This window comes from Ovis canadensis, chromosome 15 (genome assembly GCF_042477335.2).
Source record: "Ovis canadensis isolate MfBH-ARS-UI-01 breed Bighorn chromosome 15, ARS-UI_OviCan_v2, whole genome shotgun sequence".
NCBI lineage: Eukaryota > Metazoa > Chordata > Mammalia > Artiodactyla > Bovidae > Ovis > Ovis canadensis.
The window spans coordinates 13,039,987-13,056,138 of NC_091259.1; the positions used below are offsets into that span (position 1 = coordinate 13,039,987).

Consider the following 16,152-nt stretch of genomic DNA (forward strand, 5'->3'; position numbering starts at 1 on the left):
GCTATGTTAAGTCGCTTCTGTCATGTCCAACTCTTTACAACCCCATGGACTGTAACCTTCCAGGCTCCTCTGTCCATGGGATTTTCCAAGCAAGAATACTGGAGTGGGTTGCCATTTCCTTCTCCAGAAGTCTAGTAGAGAAAATAGTTAATTCATTGTGGTAGAAGTTATAGAGCAGAAAAAGAGAGTGTTTTGAGAAAGGATAACTCAGGCTGAGGACTCAAGGTGTCCTTAAGGAAGATGACAATTGTTAATATTTGAAGAGTGAGACCTATGTGGCATACAGAGAACTCAGCATATGCAATGGTAAGCAATGGGCACACTTAAGGAATTAAAAGAAACATATTCCTGAACAAGCAAAGCCAGAGTGATTCAAGACAGAGAGGCAGGCAAGGGCCAGAGCATGTGGAACTGCATAGGCCATGATAAGGAGTGCAAATTATATCTTCAGTGCCTTTAAACTTTAAGAGAATAAAATGACTAAATTTACATTTTAAAAAATCTCTCTGCCTGCATAATAAATAATTTTCAAAGAACAGAAATAGGATGGGAAAAGGGGGGAAAACAGAAGGAGATGGACAGAAATCCAGCGCCTTAGGCCATACTGAGTCCTAAGCTTTAAAGGCAAGATAAAGGAAAAGGAAACTGACATATCTTCCTCTAGATTGTCTAATTTGCTAAATATAAGAAAGCAAAGCTCTACTTATAAATAAAATCAACACTTGACTAGAGCATTCATTATGGTATCTCTCTCAGAATCTCAACATGGTAAACAAAGCACAGAATCAAGAAAGAAGGAACACTCAACACATAAACTCAAACAAGAACAAGGACCTGAGAATAGAATCACTTTATTTTCTAACTAAATCTTTGGTTATCCACTCTATAGTTTAAAAATATTATCCTGTCATCGTGTCTGTGTCACAAATCCCAAATAGGGGAGAGTCAAACAGCCAATACATTCTATGCAGTGCTACATCGCTCATTCCAACGCTTGACAGCATGCAAGCTGATGACTTCAGGGCACCTGTCCTGGAAAGCATGGTTAGGTTTGTTTGTTTTATACTCACAAAATAACAACACACCTACTGAAAAGGTGCTGCATAGGCATCAGTTATTTAACTAAGCTCATATATTCATTTCTCTAAGTTTTTTTTTTTTTTTAATGTGGACCATTTTTAAAGTCTTTATTGAATTTGTTAAAATACTGCTTCTGTTTTATGTTTTTTGGCCATGAGGCACGTGGGATCTTACTTGGGAAGCCGAGTAAGGAAATGGCAGCCCACTCCAGTGTTCTTGCCTGGAGCATCCCAGGGGCGGGGGAGCCTGGTGGGCTGCCCCACCAGGAATCACAAGTATACCGCTTGCACGGGAAGGTGCAGTCTCAACCACAGGACTGTCAGGGAGGCCGCAAGCTTGTACACTCTTATTCACCACACTGTTATTACCAGACTCTGCCTCTGGGGATACAATAAGGAGTATAACGGGCTTAATCTTTGCCCTCAAGGTGCCTGCAGTTGCATGAAAGCAATTATAGTTGAAAGGCGTAGTACACTGCTGCAGAAGCACAAGGAGGCAGACAGCTCAGTCAGACTGAGGGCTGGGGGGAGTGGCTCTTCCCTGAAGTCTCTTTAGTTTTCTAAATATTTTTCTTTCCTGACTTTGTAAAGATGAATGGTGGAGGACTAGGGACTTGGGTGAAATGACACAAATGAGATAAGTTTCATCAAGGACATCTATTTGAAAAGCAATAAATTTTTGCTAAATAAACAAATGTTTCAATAATATTATAAATAACTCATCATGTTTCTCCACTTTAATACTGTCATTATATTTAGCATGATATATAGGCAAGTACTTGTTGACATAGTAAAATGGGGCAGAAAGATCATTTTGCTAGTAGAACTTCAAAAGGCATGCCAGTTTTCAAGATTTTTAGATAAGTGTTGCAAGGTATCAGGGATGGAAGAATTAAAGTATTTTAAGATGTAACACAATAGAAGTTATACCATGAAATACAGTGGGAGAGCAGTGAAGACATCTACCCTTCACTACACCCCCACATTCTGTCAGAATGCCACTAAAAGGCGGTTGAATGTAACCAACAGTCAGTCATTATACTTTCTGCCTAAATAATTATGAAATATTATAATTATCTTACCTGTTTTAGAACCCATTGTAATGCCTTTTCAAAATAATCCCCAATCCAGTTTTCAAGATTATTCCTATATGTAGGAGGCTGATTCCTCAACCAAGATTTTATCAGAGAATTAAGATCTGTCTCTTCATCACTGAAACATATTAACAAACATTAAAAACTGTTTAGTTTCCTTTGTTGTGCAGAAGCTTTTAATTTTAATTAGACCCCATTTGTTTATTTTTGCTTTGATTTCCACTATTCTGGGAGGTGGGTCATAGAGGATCCTGCTGTGATTTATGTCGGAGAGTGTTTTGCCTATGTTCTCCTCTAGGAGTTTTATAGTTTCTGGTCTTACATTTAGATCTTTAATCCATTTTATTTTTGTAAATGGTGTTAGAAAGTGTTCTAGTTTCATTCTTTTACAAGTGGTTGACCAGTTTTCCCAGCACCACTTGTTAAAGAGATTGTCTTTAACCCATTGTATATTCTTGCCTTCTCTGTCGAAGATAAGGTGTCCATAGGTGAAAAGTCTACAAGCAATAAATGCTGGAGAGGGTGTGGAGAAAAGGGAATCCCCTTACACTGTTGGTGGGAATGCAAACTAGTACAACCACTATGGAGAACAGTATGGAGATTCCTTAAAAAACTGCAAATAGAACTGCCTTATGACCCAGCAATCCCACTGCTGGGCATACAAACCGAGGAAACCAGAATAGAAAGAGACACATGTATCCCAATGTTCATCGCAGCACTGTTTATAATAGCCAGGACATGGAAACAACCTAGATGTCCATCAGCAGATGAATGAATAAGAAAGCTGTGGTACATATACACAATGGAGTATTACTCAGCCATCAAAAAGAATACATTTGAATCAGAGCAGACTTTTTGACTCTGTGGGAGAGGGAGAGGGTGGGATGATTTGGGGAATGGCATTGAAACATGTATACTATCACGTAAGAAACGAATTGCCAGTCTAGGTTCAATACAGGATACAGGATGCTTGGGGCTGGTGCACTGGGATGACCCAGAGTGATGATATAGGGAGGATGGTGGGAGGGGGTTTCAGGGTTGGGAACTCATGTACACCCGTGGTGGATTCATGTCAATGTATGGCAAAACCAATACACTATTATAAAGTGAAAAAATTTAAAAAAATAATAAACTAAAAGACCAAAAAAAATTGTTTAGGAGTAAATCATAAATTTACTTTCAAAATAAATTTCTGCTCCAATAAACATTATTCTACATATCCACTCTATCTGCTAGTATACAAGAGTTCATTTTTTAGTTACTTCTATATATGTAAGTGTATATACACTACTTCTACTTACATAAGCATATATAAGTGTGTGTACATATATAATGTTATTTTCTATAAAACAAACCAAATAAACCTCACCTCTATCATTGTAAGTATAAATTAAAGAAGAATTACACATCTACAAGTTAGCCACAAAGTGATCTAAACCATTTCTACCCAAAGTGGGGTCTACAGAATCCCAAGTACCATCCTGGACCTAATGAAGCAAAATCTTTGCTTTAACAATATCCCTAGGTGATTCAGATGCACATTAGACAAGCTGCACTGCATCTTAATGCAGATCTTTAAAAATACTTTTTCTTTTTCTCTATCTCCAAAAAAGCTGACCACCTAAATTCCCATGCCACTACTGAAACTTGAAAATCATGCTAAAGTAAAATCTAATTTTTTTTAGCAAAGCACTTAATTATTTGAGTAACATCCAATGTTTGAAATTATACATAATATTGACATCTTATTCAAAATTACATGTTGCTGCTGCTGCTAAGTCAGTTCAGTTGTGTCTGACTCTGTGCGACCCCACAGACAGCAGCCCACCAGGCTCCCCCGTCCCTGGGATTCTCCAGGCAAGAACACTGGAGTGGGTTGCCATTTCCTTCTCCACTGCGTGAAAGTGAAGTCGCTCAGTTGTATCCAACTCTTAGCAACCTCTTGGACTGCAGCCTACCAGGCTCCTCCACCCATGGGATTTTCCAGGCAAGAGTACTGAAGTGGGTTGCCATTGCCTTCTCTGAATTACATGTTATGCATTTATAGAAATCATAGTAAAAACAACTTGTAGACTAATAACTTTAGAAGTTACAAGGGCCCACAATTCTGTCATTTCTCCTGTCCTTTTCCAGTGCTTCACAGTAACACGAGTAAATACTGAGTCCTTGAATTTCTCCTCCCACATTTCTATCCAGTTTAATAAGGAAAAGAAATAAAAGATCAAAGGTAAATATGTAAATTACATTAGATACACTCAAAACAGACAAAGGAAAGCTGCTAAACACTTTTCAGCATAAAGTCTTTGTTGTCAGTGGTGGTTTAGTGGCTAAGTCGTGTCTGACTCTTGCAAACCACGGACTGTAGCCCACCAGGTTCCTCCGTCCATGAGATTTTCCAGGCCAGAGTACTGGAGTGGTGTGCCACTGCCTTCAGCTTTAAATTACTAGCCTCCAGCTCATAAGTAGTATGTTCACTTCTCTGAACTCATTCATAATATTTAAAGAAAAGTTATAGAAAAAAGAAAAAACAAATATTAATACTTGCTGTTTCATTTATGCAAACAAAAAATAATTATTTAGTAATTGTGATACCACTATTGCTGCTGCTGCTAAGTCACTTCAGTCGTGTCCAACCCTGTGTGAACCCAGAGACAGCAGCCCACAAGGCTCCTCCATCCCTGGGATTCTCCAGGCAAGAACACTGGAGTGGGTTGCCATTTCCTTCGCCAATGCATGCATGCTAAGTGCCTTCAGTCATCTCCAACTCTGTGCAACCCTGTGGACAGCAGCCCACCAAGCTCCTCTGTCCATAGGATTCTCTAGGCAAGAATACTGGAGTGTGTTGCCATGTCCTTCTCCTGTGATACCACTATACTGCTGAAATAATTCAACTAAATAAACAGGAACTCTGAATGAATAAAAACGTAACAAAGAAGTTAATAAACAATGAAAAAAACAAATATTCACATATTACTCATGTATCACTTATGTCACTTAGCTATGAAACCAAAATAATAATTGAAAATATTCTAACACAATGTATACAAGTGCACTTACCTAAGAAAGATCATTCCCATTCTAGATATGGTAGCTGGTGAGGCACAACTTAAATCATGAGTTTCAAATACGAAGTTAACATTTTGGCCAAACTGAATCCTTTCTCCACTGGGCATAGTGAGTAGTCGATTATCATCCAGAACAGAATTCAGAGATTCTATCCATTCAGGATCAATATCACCATCACAGATTATCCACGAGCTAACATCTATTTTCAAACAAACATCAGAGAGAGCAAAATAACCATAAGGATAATAATATTTAAAATTAAAGAATAAAAAAATTTATTATTCTTTAGAAGCAATTTTCATATTATTTTATATTTCTGAAGCCAAATATAAAGAACAAAGGGTTGAACAAGTTGAAGTTTTTCATGTGAATTTATACTACAAATGTGTGGAGAACCCATAGGCAATCCTGGCTCAGCTGGACAAAGACCCAATGATATACTCCATGGTAAAGGCTGAGTGACTGAACTGAACTGAACTGAAGGTTCTATTTATTTAATGAACATACAGAACTGAAATCTCAATAAAAGAAAACATGGTTTGCAAGACCTTCAGTTCAGTTTAGTCACTCAGTTGTGTCCAGCTCTTTGCGACCCCATGAACCACAGCACACCAGGCCTCCCTGTCCATCACTAACTTCCGGAGTTCACCCAAACCTATGTCCATTGAGTCGGTGATGCCATCCAGTTATCTCATTCTCTGTCGTCCCCTTCTCCTCCTCCTCTCAAACTTTTCCAGCATCAGAGTCTTTTCAAAGGAGTCAGCTCTTGGCATCAGGTGGCCAAAGTATTGGAGTTTCAGTTTCAACATCAGTCCTCCCAATGAACACCCAGGACTGATCTCCTTTAGGATAGACTGGTTGGATCTCTTTGCAGTCCAAGGGACTCTCAAGAGTCTTCTCCAACACCACAGCTCAAAAGCATCAATTCTTCGGCGATCAGCTCTCTTTATATTCCAACTCTCACATCCATATATGACTACTGGAAAAACCATAGCCTTGACTAGACAGACCTTTGTTTGCAAAGTAATGTCTCTGCTTTTTAATATGCCATCTAGGTTGGTCACAACTTTCCTTGCAAGGAATAAGCATCTTTTAATTTCATGGCTGCAATCACCATCTGCAGTGATTTTGAGCCCCATAAAATAAAGTCAGCCACTGTTTCCCCATCTATTTGCCATCAAGTGATGGGACTGGATGCCATGATCTTAGTTTTCTGAATGTTGAGCTTTAAGTAAGACCTAGGTATTTCTATTTCCACAGGCTTGTGAGATATTCTTTGCATTTTGTCTTCCACCATGTCATTAGAATGTATGAATGCTTTCCATGTAATAGTGCTTTAAAGAAATATGAGAAAGCTACACTTCAGTGTTCCACATGAGAAGTAAAAAATACACCACTGTCAAATCTCTTTTATATATAAAAGGGTAACTTCAAAGGGGAGAAGCAGTGAGCAAGTTGTTAAATTGTGACCTAACAAAAAGTAGGGAGTATTCTTAGATTAGGACTAAAAATTCTGTTAAATACCAAGCCAAAAATTTAGACCAGAAGCTTACAATCACATGACTTAAATTTTCAAAATTCTTGAAAGTGCTGTATTCAAAGTGGTAAGTTCGTGTACACACACAAATTTTAATCCCAAATAAAAATTTGTCAATTTGCTTATTTATGAGGCATTACAATATCAGTTAAGCAAAGATGTTATATTTATTCAATAGATCTAGTTATGAACTACAATTTACCCAGATTACTTGGAAGTTTCTATTATAATAAAAGTTTTGCTATAGAGTACAGATAAAAACAATAACATGTCTTTTACTCCAAAGTGAAATATCAATGTAGATCACAATACAGCAGGTTATGGTCATGTACAAGACTCAAAAAAGACAGAATTACAGACAAGTTCTAACATCCTCTAAAATAAATCAATGAGTCACACAACAGAGACCAACCTTGAGGTTCTCGAACTACTTGACGAGCACTATTTGTCAAAACACCATCAGACCATTCCCTTGTATCCATGTCAATATGGCCTAGTAACTGATGTCTAGGCATAGCTTTGGGATTCATGGTATACTGTTTTACCACTTTGCCAGTTTTACAAAGTGCTGCCCTTAACATTCTCCAAAGAGTAGATTTTCCAGCACCACTTGGGCCAACAATAACAACTCCCATCCTCTGGCGTAACTGTTCATACAATTCTAAAGCCTTCTTGATCTAGTAGAAAAGAAATATATTCATATATGATTTACCATGTACAATCATACACAATTTCACTTTCAATCTGTAACAGTTGTTCTATTTCAAACATATAAATTAAACCTTTTATTTCTTCAATGGAAGATAAAGTCGTAAATAAAAGAATCATGAAATAAATCTGAACACACAACATGATCTTTAATTTCATACTTCTTTAAAAGAAGCAAGTTATCAAATGTTCACGGTTGTCTTCCCTCATTTAATCATTCAAACAAAATATATTCAATATTTTATTCACTTTGCCAGTTGATTCATTCATTTATATCCTGTCTCTCTCCAAAAAAAAAAAAAAAATTCTGAGGAAAAGGTATTCATTTTGAACATTCATTTTTGCTTCATAAAAAGACCTACTAAAGTGAAGTTCTCCTAAGATACTGTCGAAGTTTAAATCATACATAATCAACTATCAAAAATACATATGACAGATCTATTGATATTAGTGCCAGACTCCATACAGGCACTGGGAATAAAACAGTAAAATAGACATGGATCCCACTTTTCGTGGAGACAACTATCTGGTGGGAGAGAATCTATATTAATCATCCAATTGAACATTAAAATGTATATATTACAAAGGTAAAGAAAGCACACAGCTAGGGGATCTAATTTAGATTCAAAAATTAGGGAAGGCTTCAAAGAGTGAGGAAGATTTAAACTGAAAGGTGAAAGATAAGCTGAAAAATAAAGGATAAAGGTAGTTAATAAAAATTAACCAGGAGAAAGGATCAATATATTATGAAGTATTCTCAACAGTTACCTGATTGGGTATGATTTCATAATTGGCCTCCTCAAAGACCTGCTTTAGTGCAGCACTCAGTTCATCGTATTCTACTTCTTTAAAGTCGATTCCAGGAAACACATCTTTAATCAGTGCATCAAACCGAGTGCAATCAGCAAATGTAAACTTTGACATTGTATTAAGTCTCAGTGCTTGTACCACAATATGACTTTCATTAACTAGAAAAAAAGTTTCATTTTAAAACTAGTTATGAATCTAATGACTGTAAAGTTGTTAAGTGCCTTGATATGCACTATTAGTAAGTAACTTACATACTAGAATTTAGTAACATTTATGGCATATGCTATTATGTTAATTAGCAAGCTTACTCAACTATCTTTTAACTGCTGAAAAACAAGTATTACTGAGTTCTGAACACTTTTCTATAAAATCTGAATTCCAGGGTACCCAGACTTTAATTAATAAAAACAAAAAGTGACTGAGAGACTGTCACAGAGCAGAGTACACCAAGGGGACATGGCAGCTTAACACAACACGGCACCCTAGAGCCGACCTCGGAACAGAAAGAGGACGGCAGTGACAGAACAGGTGAAATTCAAACGAAGTTTGGACTTTAGTTAATACTCATGTATCAGCCTTAGCTTCTCAGTTTTGACAAATGTACCACAGTAAAGGGGGCATCCCTGGTAGCTCAGTGGTAAAGATCTGCCTGTAATCCACCTGCCAGTGCAGGAGACACAGGTCCAATCCCTGGGTCGGGAAGATCCCCTGAAGAAGGAATGGCAACCCACTCCGGTATTCTTGTCTGGAAAATTCCACGGACAAAGGAGCCTGGTGGCTACACTCCACAGGGTCATAAAAAAAATCAGACATGATTTTGTGACTAAACAACAACAAATAAGATGAAACAATGGAAATGCCAACTTTGCAACTTTAATAAATCTAAAATTATTCTTAGGTTAAAAGGCATTTTTTTGAAATCTTAAAATATCTCTTTAAAAGAATAATTTTGTTTGGTATACTATCTCCTTGAAAGAGAAAATCTCCATGTTTTTCTAAGGTTTCTGTTGCTGTTTTAAGACTATATAAATTTTCAGACACCAAAATCAGGAACTTTTGAGGGTAGGATCCAAAAATCTGTGTCCTAACAAGCCTCTAGGTGATTCTAATTCACATTAAGGATTGAGAACAAGTGGACTACACTATATACCTCTACATACTGCAAATGTTTAATATTTAATGCATGTTTAAAAGTTATGATTGGACATTAAGAAAAAATTATGAAAAATCTGGATAAATTATGGACTTTATCAAAAAATAATGAATCAACATTGGTTCATTAGAATTAATAAATGTATCATACTAATATGTTAACACAGGAGAAACTGGATGGGCATAACATTCAGAAGCCCTCTATATTATATGTATACCTTTTATATAAATCTAAAACTATACTAAATTAAAACTTATTTTAAAAAGTGAGATTATAATTGAAATAATGAATCATACCATTTTGTTTAACACTAGTTTTCTTCAGCTGTCTAAGAAGATTTCCACTTCCTCTTAGAACTGTTTTCAAAGCTCTCAACCCCCAATCATAATGTTGCTGAGGTGTCAAAAGTTCCCTTAAGTAAAGACATGGAAATCATAAAGCATCAAATAGCTGTAAGAAATTCATTTAATTATCATACTAAAAGATACAGAATCCAGCTACTAACACAGAGAAATCAGAAAATTAGTTTCATAAATCAGAAATTTAGTTTAGTCTAATAAATATCGTTTAGCTAGAGTACTCCATTAAATATGTTTTACAGGAAAAAAAAAAGTGAAATTAAATCAATAGTATTTAAAAACAAGTACTTTTGAGCCAGACATTTTTGTTATTCAAACTAAAATCTGTCCTATCTATACCTGAGGTACAATATAATTAGACAAATGTGGAAAATGGTCATTAATAGCCAGGACAAATCATTGGAGACACAAAGTATTTCAAAATTTAAAACAAGAAAACTCACCTGGATAGATTGAAGATAGCTACCAATTTTCTGCCCAACACTTTAGCATCTTTAAAGCCTTCTGAATAGAGAATAACTTCTGCAATAAGCTCATTGTCTGGACGGGACATGGCTACTGGCCTAAAAAGTTGTTTAAGATTATCAGGCAGTTTCTGTCTTCCACCATAGCCTTTTCCAGCAGGATTCATAGTGATAAAGATTCCAGAATTAGAATTTATTTCTACCTGAAATATTAATTTAAAACACAGGCATCAAGTATTTGAAACTATAACTATAAGATATATTGCCAATAGAAGTTTTACTGTGACATATTTCTAAACACACATCTTATACCTTAGCAAAAAGTAACCACTAGGGTGCTAAGCATCTACTCAACATATAATCAACTCCTTATGAACTATACTACTTCATAGAGATTCTTTATGCTCAGTTTTTTGAGGCTGAAAGTTTCAGTGACAGTAACCAGTTTGACTGTCCATTTATTCAATATTAATGTTTATTAAAAGCCTTCCTTGTGTTAGGTGCTTTCTTAAGTATACAGAGACAACACAACTCTGAATTAAAGTCAGTAATGGTTCATGCTCTTTTGGAATTTATAGTCTATTGAATACTACAGTCAAGCAATTATAGTTAATAAACGCTATGACAGTGAAGAGTAAAATATCTTGAGAGTTATCTAGTGGGAGTATTTTCAACAAAGCAGTAAGAATAGAAAATTAGAATTATAATGTGTAAACAATGAATGAACAACAATGAAGCAGAAATACCTAGAGTAAAAACTCTGGCTATAAAGGAAAGAAAAGAAAAAAAGAATGGTGGAAGAAAAGATGAATTAAGGGAAGGTTTGCTTATGTTTTGGGCTTCCCTGGTGGCTCAGATGGTAAAGCATCTGCCTGCAATGCAGGAGAGCTGGGTTCGATCCCTGGGTCAGGAAGATCCCCTGGAGAAGGAAATGGCAACCCACTCCAGTATTCTTGCCTGCAAAATTCCATAGAGGAGACTGGTAGGCTACAGTCAATGGGGTCACACAGAGAGTCAGACAAGACTGAGCAATTTCACTTTCACTTTCACTTTGCTTATGTTTTAATTATACTAAATAGTATACTACAGTATTAGTATATATAATATTGTACATCATTTAGAAGGAAAATTATGTGATTATGTTTAAAAGCCAGTGAGAAATGGGAAGAAAGAGGACAGGAATAACTCTGAAGAGAAAGTCCCTGGGAAGCTGATCCCAAAGTATAGATGGAAAATTTAGCTTGGGTTGGCAAAAAGGACAATTTTTCTTTCTAAGAGGAGGAAATGACAAAAATGAACAGGGGAAAAAATATATTTTGATGGTACTTAATAGTTTCTCTTTTCTTTGTGAAGAAAGAGTTTAAACATTTAAATTTTACTCAGGTAAACTCAGAAGTTACAAGAAATCTGGAATTGGTTCTACTTAGCCTACCCTGAAAAACTCGTATTGTGAAATGTCATTATGGAGAAGAGAATAATTTCACAGCTCTTTCTACTTCCAGTGTGCTCACCATTACATATATAGAGAGAAATCTATATTTTATATACAAATAAGTTTACATTCTAATGACATGAATGTATATTTCCTATGTGGAGAAGTAAGCAGCAGTAGAATAGCTAAATGTTTATGAAGATTCATATAGAATAGTGATTAAAAACATGAATTTCAGAGTTAGACACACCTGAGTTCAATTTCCAACACCACTACTTATGCTAACTTACCAAGCTGTAGTTTCCTCATCCGTAAAGTGAAAAAAAATATAACAGTACCTAACTCAAAGGAGTGTGGTGAGTATTAAGTAAAACAAAATATAAAAGCATTAAGCACAGTGCCAGCATAGAGTGTTTGATAAACGTTAGCAAACATTATAACTGGATTATTCAATACTGAAAGTTTGAAAACGAATAGTGGAAATGGGACCAAAAAAAGGTGAGAAATTCAGAGACAATTCACAGGTAAAAAGGTTTAACACACTGGTCACAAATTAGAAACAAGGGCGCCAGAAGCAATAAAGATAGACTATTTGCCTGAGCATGAGTAACACAAAGTTTTATAAAATATTTTAATTCTTTAAATTTCCGATGTAGCTATACCTCCTTGCCAAGCAGCTCACACACAGATCTATGATTCTTCAAAGCATCTTGAATTGTCTGGATTTGCATAGAAACTGCAGACAGTACGGATTCTTCCAATCTATTGAATTCATCAAAACAACCCCAGGCCCCACACTTTACCAAGCCAACAAATATTCGTCCCATTGACTTCACATCGATGCCCTTAAAAATAACAATTAAAATTATATTCATTAAACATAATTAAAAACTCTAATAATAATCTAATACTTTATATCATTTAGTGAGAAGATAATCATTTCATCCATCTATGCCCTTTGGTTCTTTATTAATAAATAGCTATTCTTTTAAAAACTAGGGTGGTTTCAAGGAATAAACAAAATAATTCATGTGAAAGCATTCTGAAAAGCACAAGAACTAAAGATTTTGTTTTAGTTATTCTCTAAGTCAAAATATAAATCCTACACATAATGCTCTGAAAATGGTACTTTAAATGAATTTAAGATTTTCTCCTCCTATCTTCACTATTCTCCTTACAAAAGTGTTTTTCTACACTCTAACATAAATCTTCATTCAATATTTAAAATTATGTCTTATAATACTTATCTTTAGAAAAGCTTTTAGACTATACTATATGCAACCTCTCTCCATTTTACTTCTCAAAACAAATTTCATTTTGAGAAGTAGAGTGATTTAAACGATAGCATTTCATATATATAAATATGTAAAAACTATTTCAAACATCTAAGACACTATTACATAGTTAGATAATTATTTATTCTACCTCATCACAATTGAAAACTAAAACTTGTCTTCCAAGAAGTCCACCTAAAGCCTTTACTGATTCAGTTTTTCCAGTTCCAGCTGGACCATAAGGATTTCCTCCAAGTCCCATCTTCATGGCTTGAGTGAGAGTTAGGTAGCACTTGTCCGTCAGAGGAGTGTAAACCAGCTTGGGAGCATTACCCTATATGAGAAATATAAATTTCAAACATTCCTATTCTATTCAACATTACAAATATCATATAGTGAGAGATTCTAGTTAAAAAGTCTAGAAGGCAACAAAAGTTTAAAATTGTTTACTAAAACATACTTTAGTAAAGAAACTTTCTAAAGCACAAAAGAATTAAACTTAGTTATTTCTTAAGCATACATTTTATTCTATCCTCAGTTGATAAACTGTTAGGTTTTCCATATAGTCCCTCAAGTTCTTTTTTGTTTTTTAACATCAAAAAATTTTGTATTGGGGTATAGCCAATTAACAATGTTGTGACAGTTTCAGGTGAACAGTGAAGGGACTCAGCCATATATATATATATACACATATACATATATATATACATACACACATATGTATATATACCCCAATCAAGTTCTTGATAATGTCACAAATATATACCTCGAAGACAGATAAATTCAAAACCTGTATACAATTATACACTTTCCAATACAACTAAATACAATTGTATACAATAATTCTATTTTGTATTTTAAAATTCCTTAAATTTTACCATCTTCACAAATCAGAACTACTTTGGAAATATCAAAGTATAATTAATTTGGAAAATTCCTTATGAAATTAATAATCTTAAATTACCAAATAATTCTCAAAAAACAGATTCAAATTGCATTTTATAGAGTTTTTTCATCAATTTAAGTGGACAGATTTGGGTCTCAAAATTCATTTCCTTTTTGAAAGAGCCAGCAGGCAATTCTCCTGACATGCTTATTAACATAAATGTCAAACATATCCTGATGACTGATTCACTATGATGGAAAAAGGCAAAGAGCATACAGGTGGATTTTTTGAGAATAGATTACATTATTTGCTTTAAAATTCTTTTACCTTGCAAACTTAAGATATTTAACAAACATACTTTAACATATCAACTAATTTTGGCCTTGTAAAAGGAGACACAAACCAAATTGTTTCTACCAAGGTTGCCTAATATTCACTTCTCTTTGGATTAGAGACATATTTCAGTCTACATAAATAAATACTACTTCAAGAAATGGCACATTTAAAGAATTCAACACAACACTGCCATTATTTTAACTTTTTTGTAAATAGAATTTTTCCAATATAGCATCTTTCTAAGTATGATGAAACAGAAGACAATAACACAAACAAAACTCTTAAAAAGTTACAACTAAAATTAAAATAACTCTTTCATTCAATAGCAAATTTCCTTTAAAGTAAATAATTTCTAACTGGAAAAATTAAACATTTCTGCCACAAGGCATACCTGGTATTCATAAGTATACTGAAGTTCAGAATCCACCATTTGAACATAACATGTGTCATCACTTTTCATATAGAACCTAACTTGTTTTTTCCAAGCCCAGTCTTCAGTTGTATGAATTTGCACTTGGTTTAACTGCTTCACCACATCAATATTATGAATAATATCAAGAATAAGTGCTTTAAGTTTAAGCTCCAGAATGCCAGATTCTGTATACAATTAAAATAATTGGAGAAAATGTTAGCCTGTGATTTATGTACTTTAACATTTTATATGTATATATATGAATGATTCCTTAGCAAATTTATATATATATGATTCTTTAGTGCATTTAATTTCATAATCCATCTTAACAGTACAGTAACATACATCATGCAACTCAAAAGAACGTCAAATGCACCAATAAGAACTGTGAGTGTAAAAACTAAAAATTCAATGAAACAGGGGTTCTAGGTCCTTCTCCAAGGGAGTAAGGACACTCAGCCTGGCTCTCCCTCTGAATGCAGGTATAAAACACAAGACAACCTGCATTAAACAGCTATTTAAGCAAAAGTAAAGAGTATCAGGCAAACTGGGGAAGCACAGAATCAGAAGTACAACCAAACCAGTGCTAAGTTTACCTTTTTCCTTTTTTCTCTCTTATATGCATGGACCTGGACTCAGTGTTGCCAGAAACCATAGTGGTGTTACCAGAGAGAGTTCAAGGACAAGGCCTCTACCTCCGAGTTGAAAAGCAAAAAAGGAGTCTCCCCATAGCCACAGTGCTGGCAGGGGAATCCCAGAAATGCCTAAAACTCTGAAGGAAGAGAACCGCCCTCTCAAATTAGAGGAGCCATGACCCCAAGAAAGGGAGACAAACCCTTACTGCTCTTCTCTCTTCTCTCCATCAGATGGCTTAAGACACGGGCCCCGTCACAGGAAGTGTGCGGGAGAGCACATGGAGCCCCTGCTCTCTGACCGGAAGTCAAAAGGGTAGCCCGAGGGAACCACAGAACCCGGGGGAGTTCACGGAGCAGGAGGAGCCTGGGAAGACATCCTGGAAACTTCTTCATGAAAGAACTGAACCTAGCCTGAGGTGCCGACTAAATCGGACTTTAATGACTGGCCACTAGGCGGCACACATGTGGGAAAGGTCCGAGGATCTGAAGAACACAGCACAGACAGAACAGACGTGGGACCCACAGCCCACAGAAGGCTGACTGGAACTTGGGGCTGAACCTAAAGAGAGCACTTGCTCACAGAAAAATATCAACACTATCCGGAAAATTTAAATAAGATTTAGATTATTGTAACACAATATTCAAAATGTCCAGGATACAATCTGAAATCATTCGACATGAAAAGAACCAAAAAAAAAAAAAAAACCTCACATCAGAAAAGATAATAAAGGTGAAATGCAGATATTCTCAAGTGAAGGAAATCTGTAAGATTCATATTCAGCAAGTGAGTGAAGTGAAGTCGCTCAGTCGTGTCCGACTCTTTGCAACCCCATGGGCTGTACCCACCAGGCTCCTCCATCCATGGGATTCTCCAGGCAAGAATACTGGAGTGGGTTGCCATTTCCTT

At 35.5% G+C, this 16,152-nt stretch overlaps 1 protein-coding gene across 4 annotated transcripts in view; it reads right to left on the reverse strand.

The window, feature by feature from the left end:
* The window catches only part of DYNC2H1 (dynein cytoplasmic 2 heavy chain 1), a 493,166-nt gene that overhangs the window by 407,425 nt on the left and 69,589 nt on the right, over window positions 1-16,152 (reverse strand). For all 4 annotated transcript variants that reach the window (XM_069554796.1, XM_069554794.1, XM_069554793.1 and 1 more), the window contains exons 32-40: window positions 14,590-14,795; window positions 13,128-13,310; window positions 12,365-12,547; window positions 10,250-10,473; window positions 9,744-9,859; window positions 8,253-8,452; window positions 7,189-7,453; window positions 5,231-5,438; window positions 2,162-2,291 (exon numbers count right to left, since the gene is read on the reverse strand). In XM_069554796.1, the coding sequence (XP_069410897.1) occupies window positions 2,162-2,291; window positions 5,231-5,438; window positions 7,189-7,453; window positions 8,253-8,452; window positions 9,744-9,859; window positions 10,250-10,473; window positions 12,365-12,547; window positions 13,128-13,310; window positions 14,590-14,795 (1,715 nt within the window). The remainder of the gene's footprint in view (window positions 1-2,161; window positions 2,292-5,230; window positions 5,439-7,188; window positions 7,454-8,252; window positions 8,453-9,743; window positions 9,860-10,249; window positions 10,474-12,364; window positions 12,548-13,127; window positions 13,311-14,589; window positions 14,796-16,152) is intronic.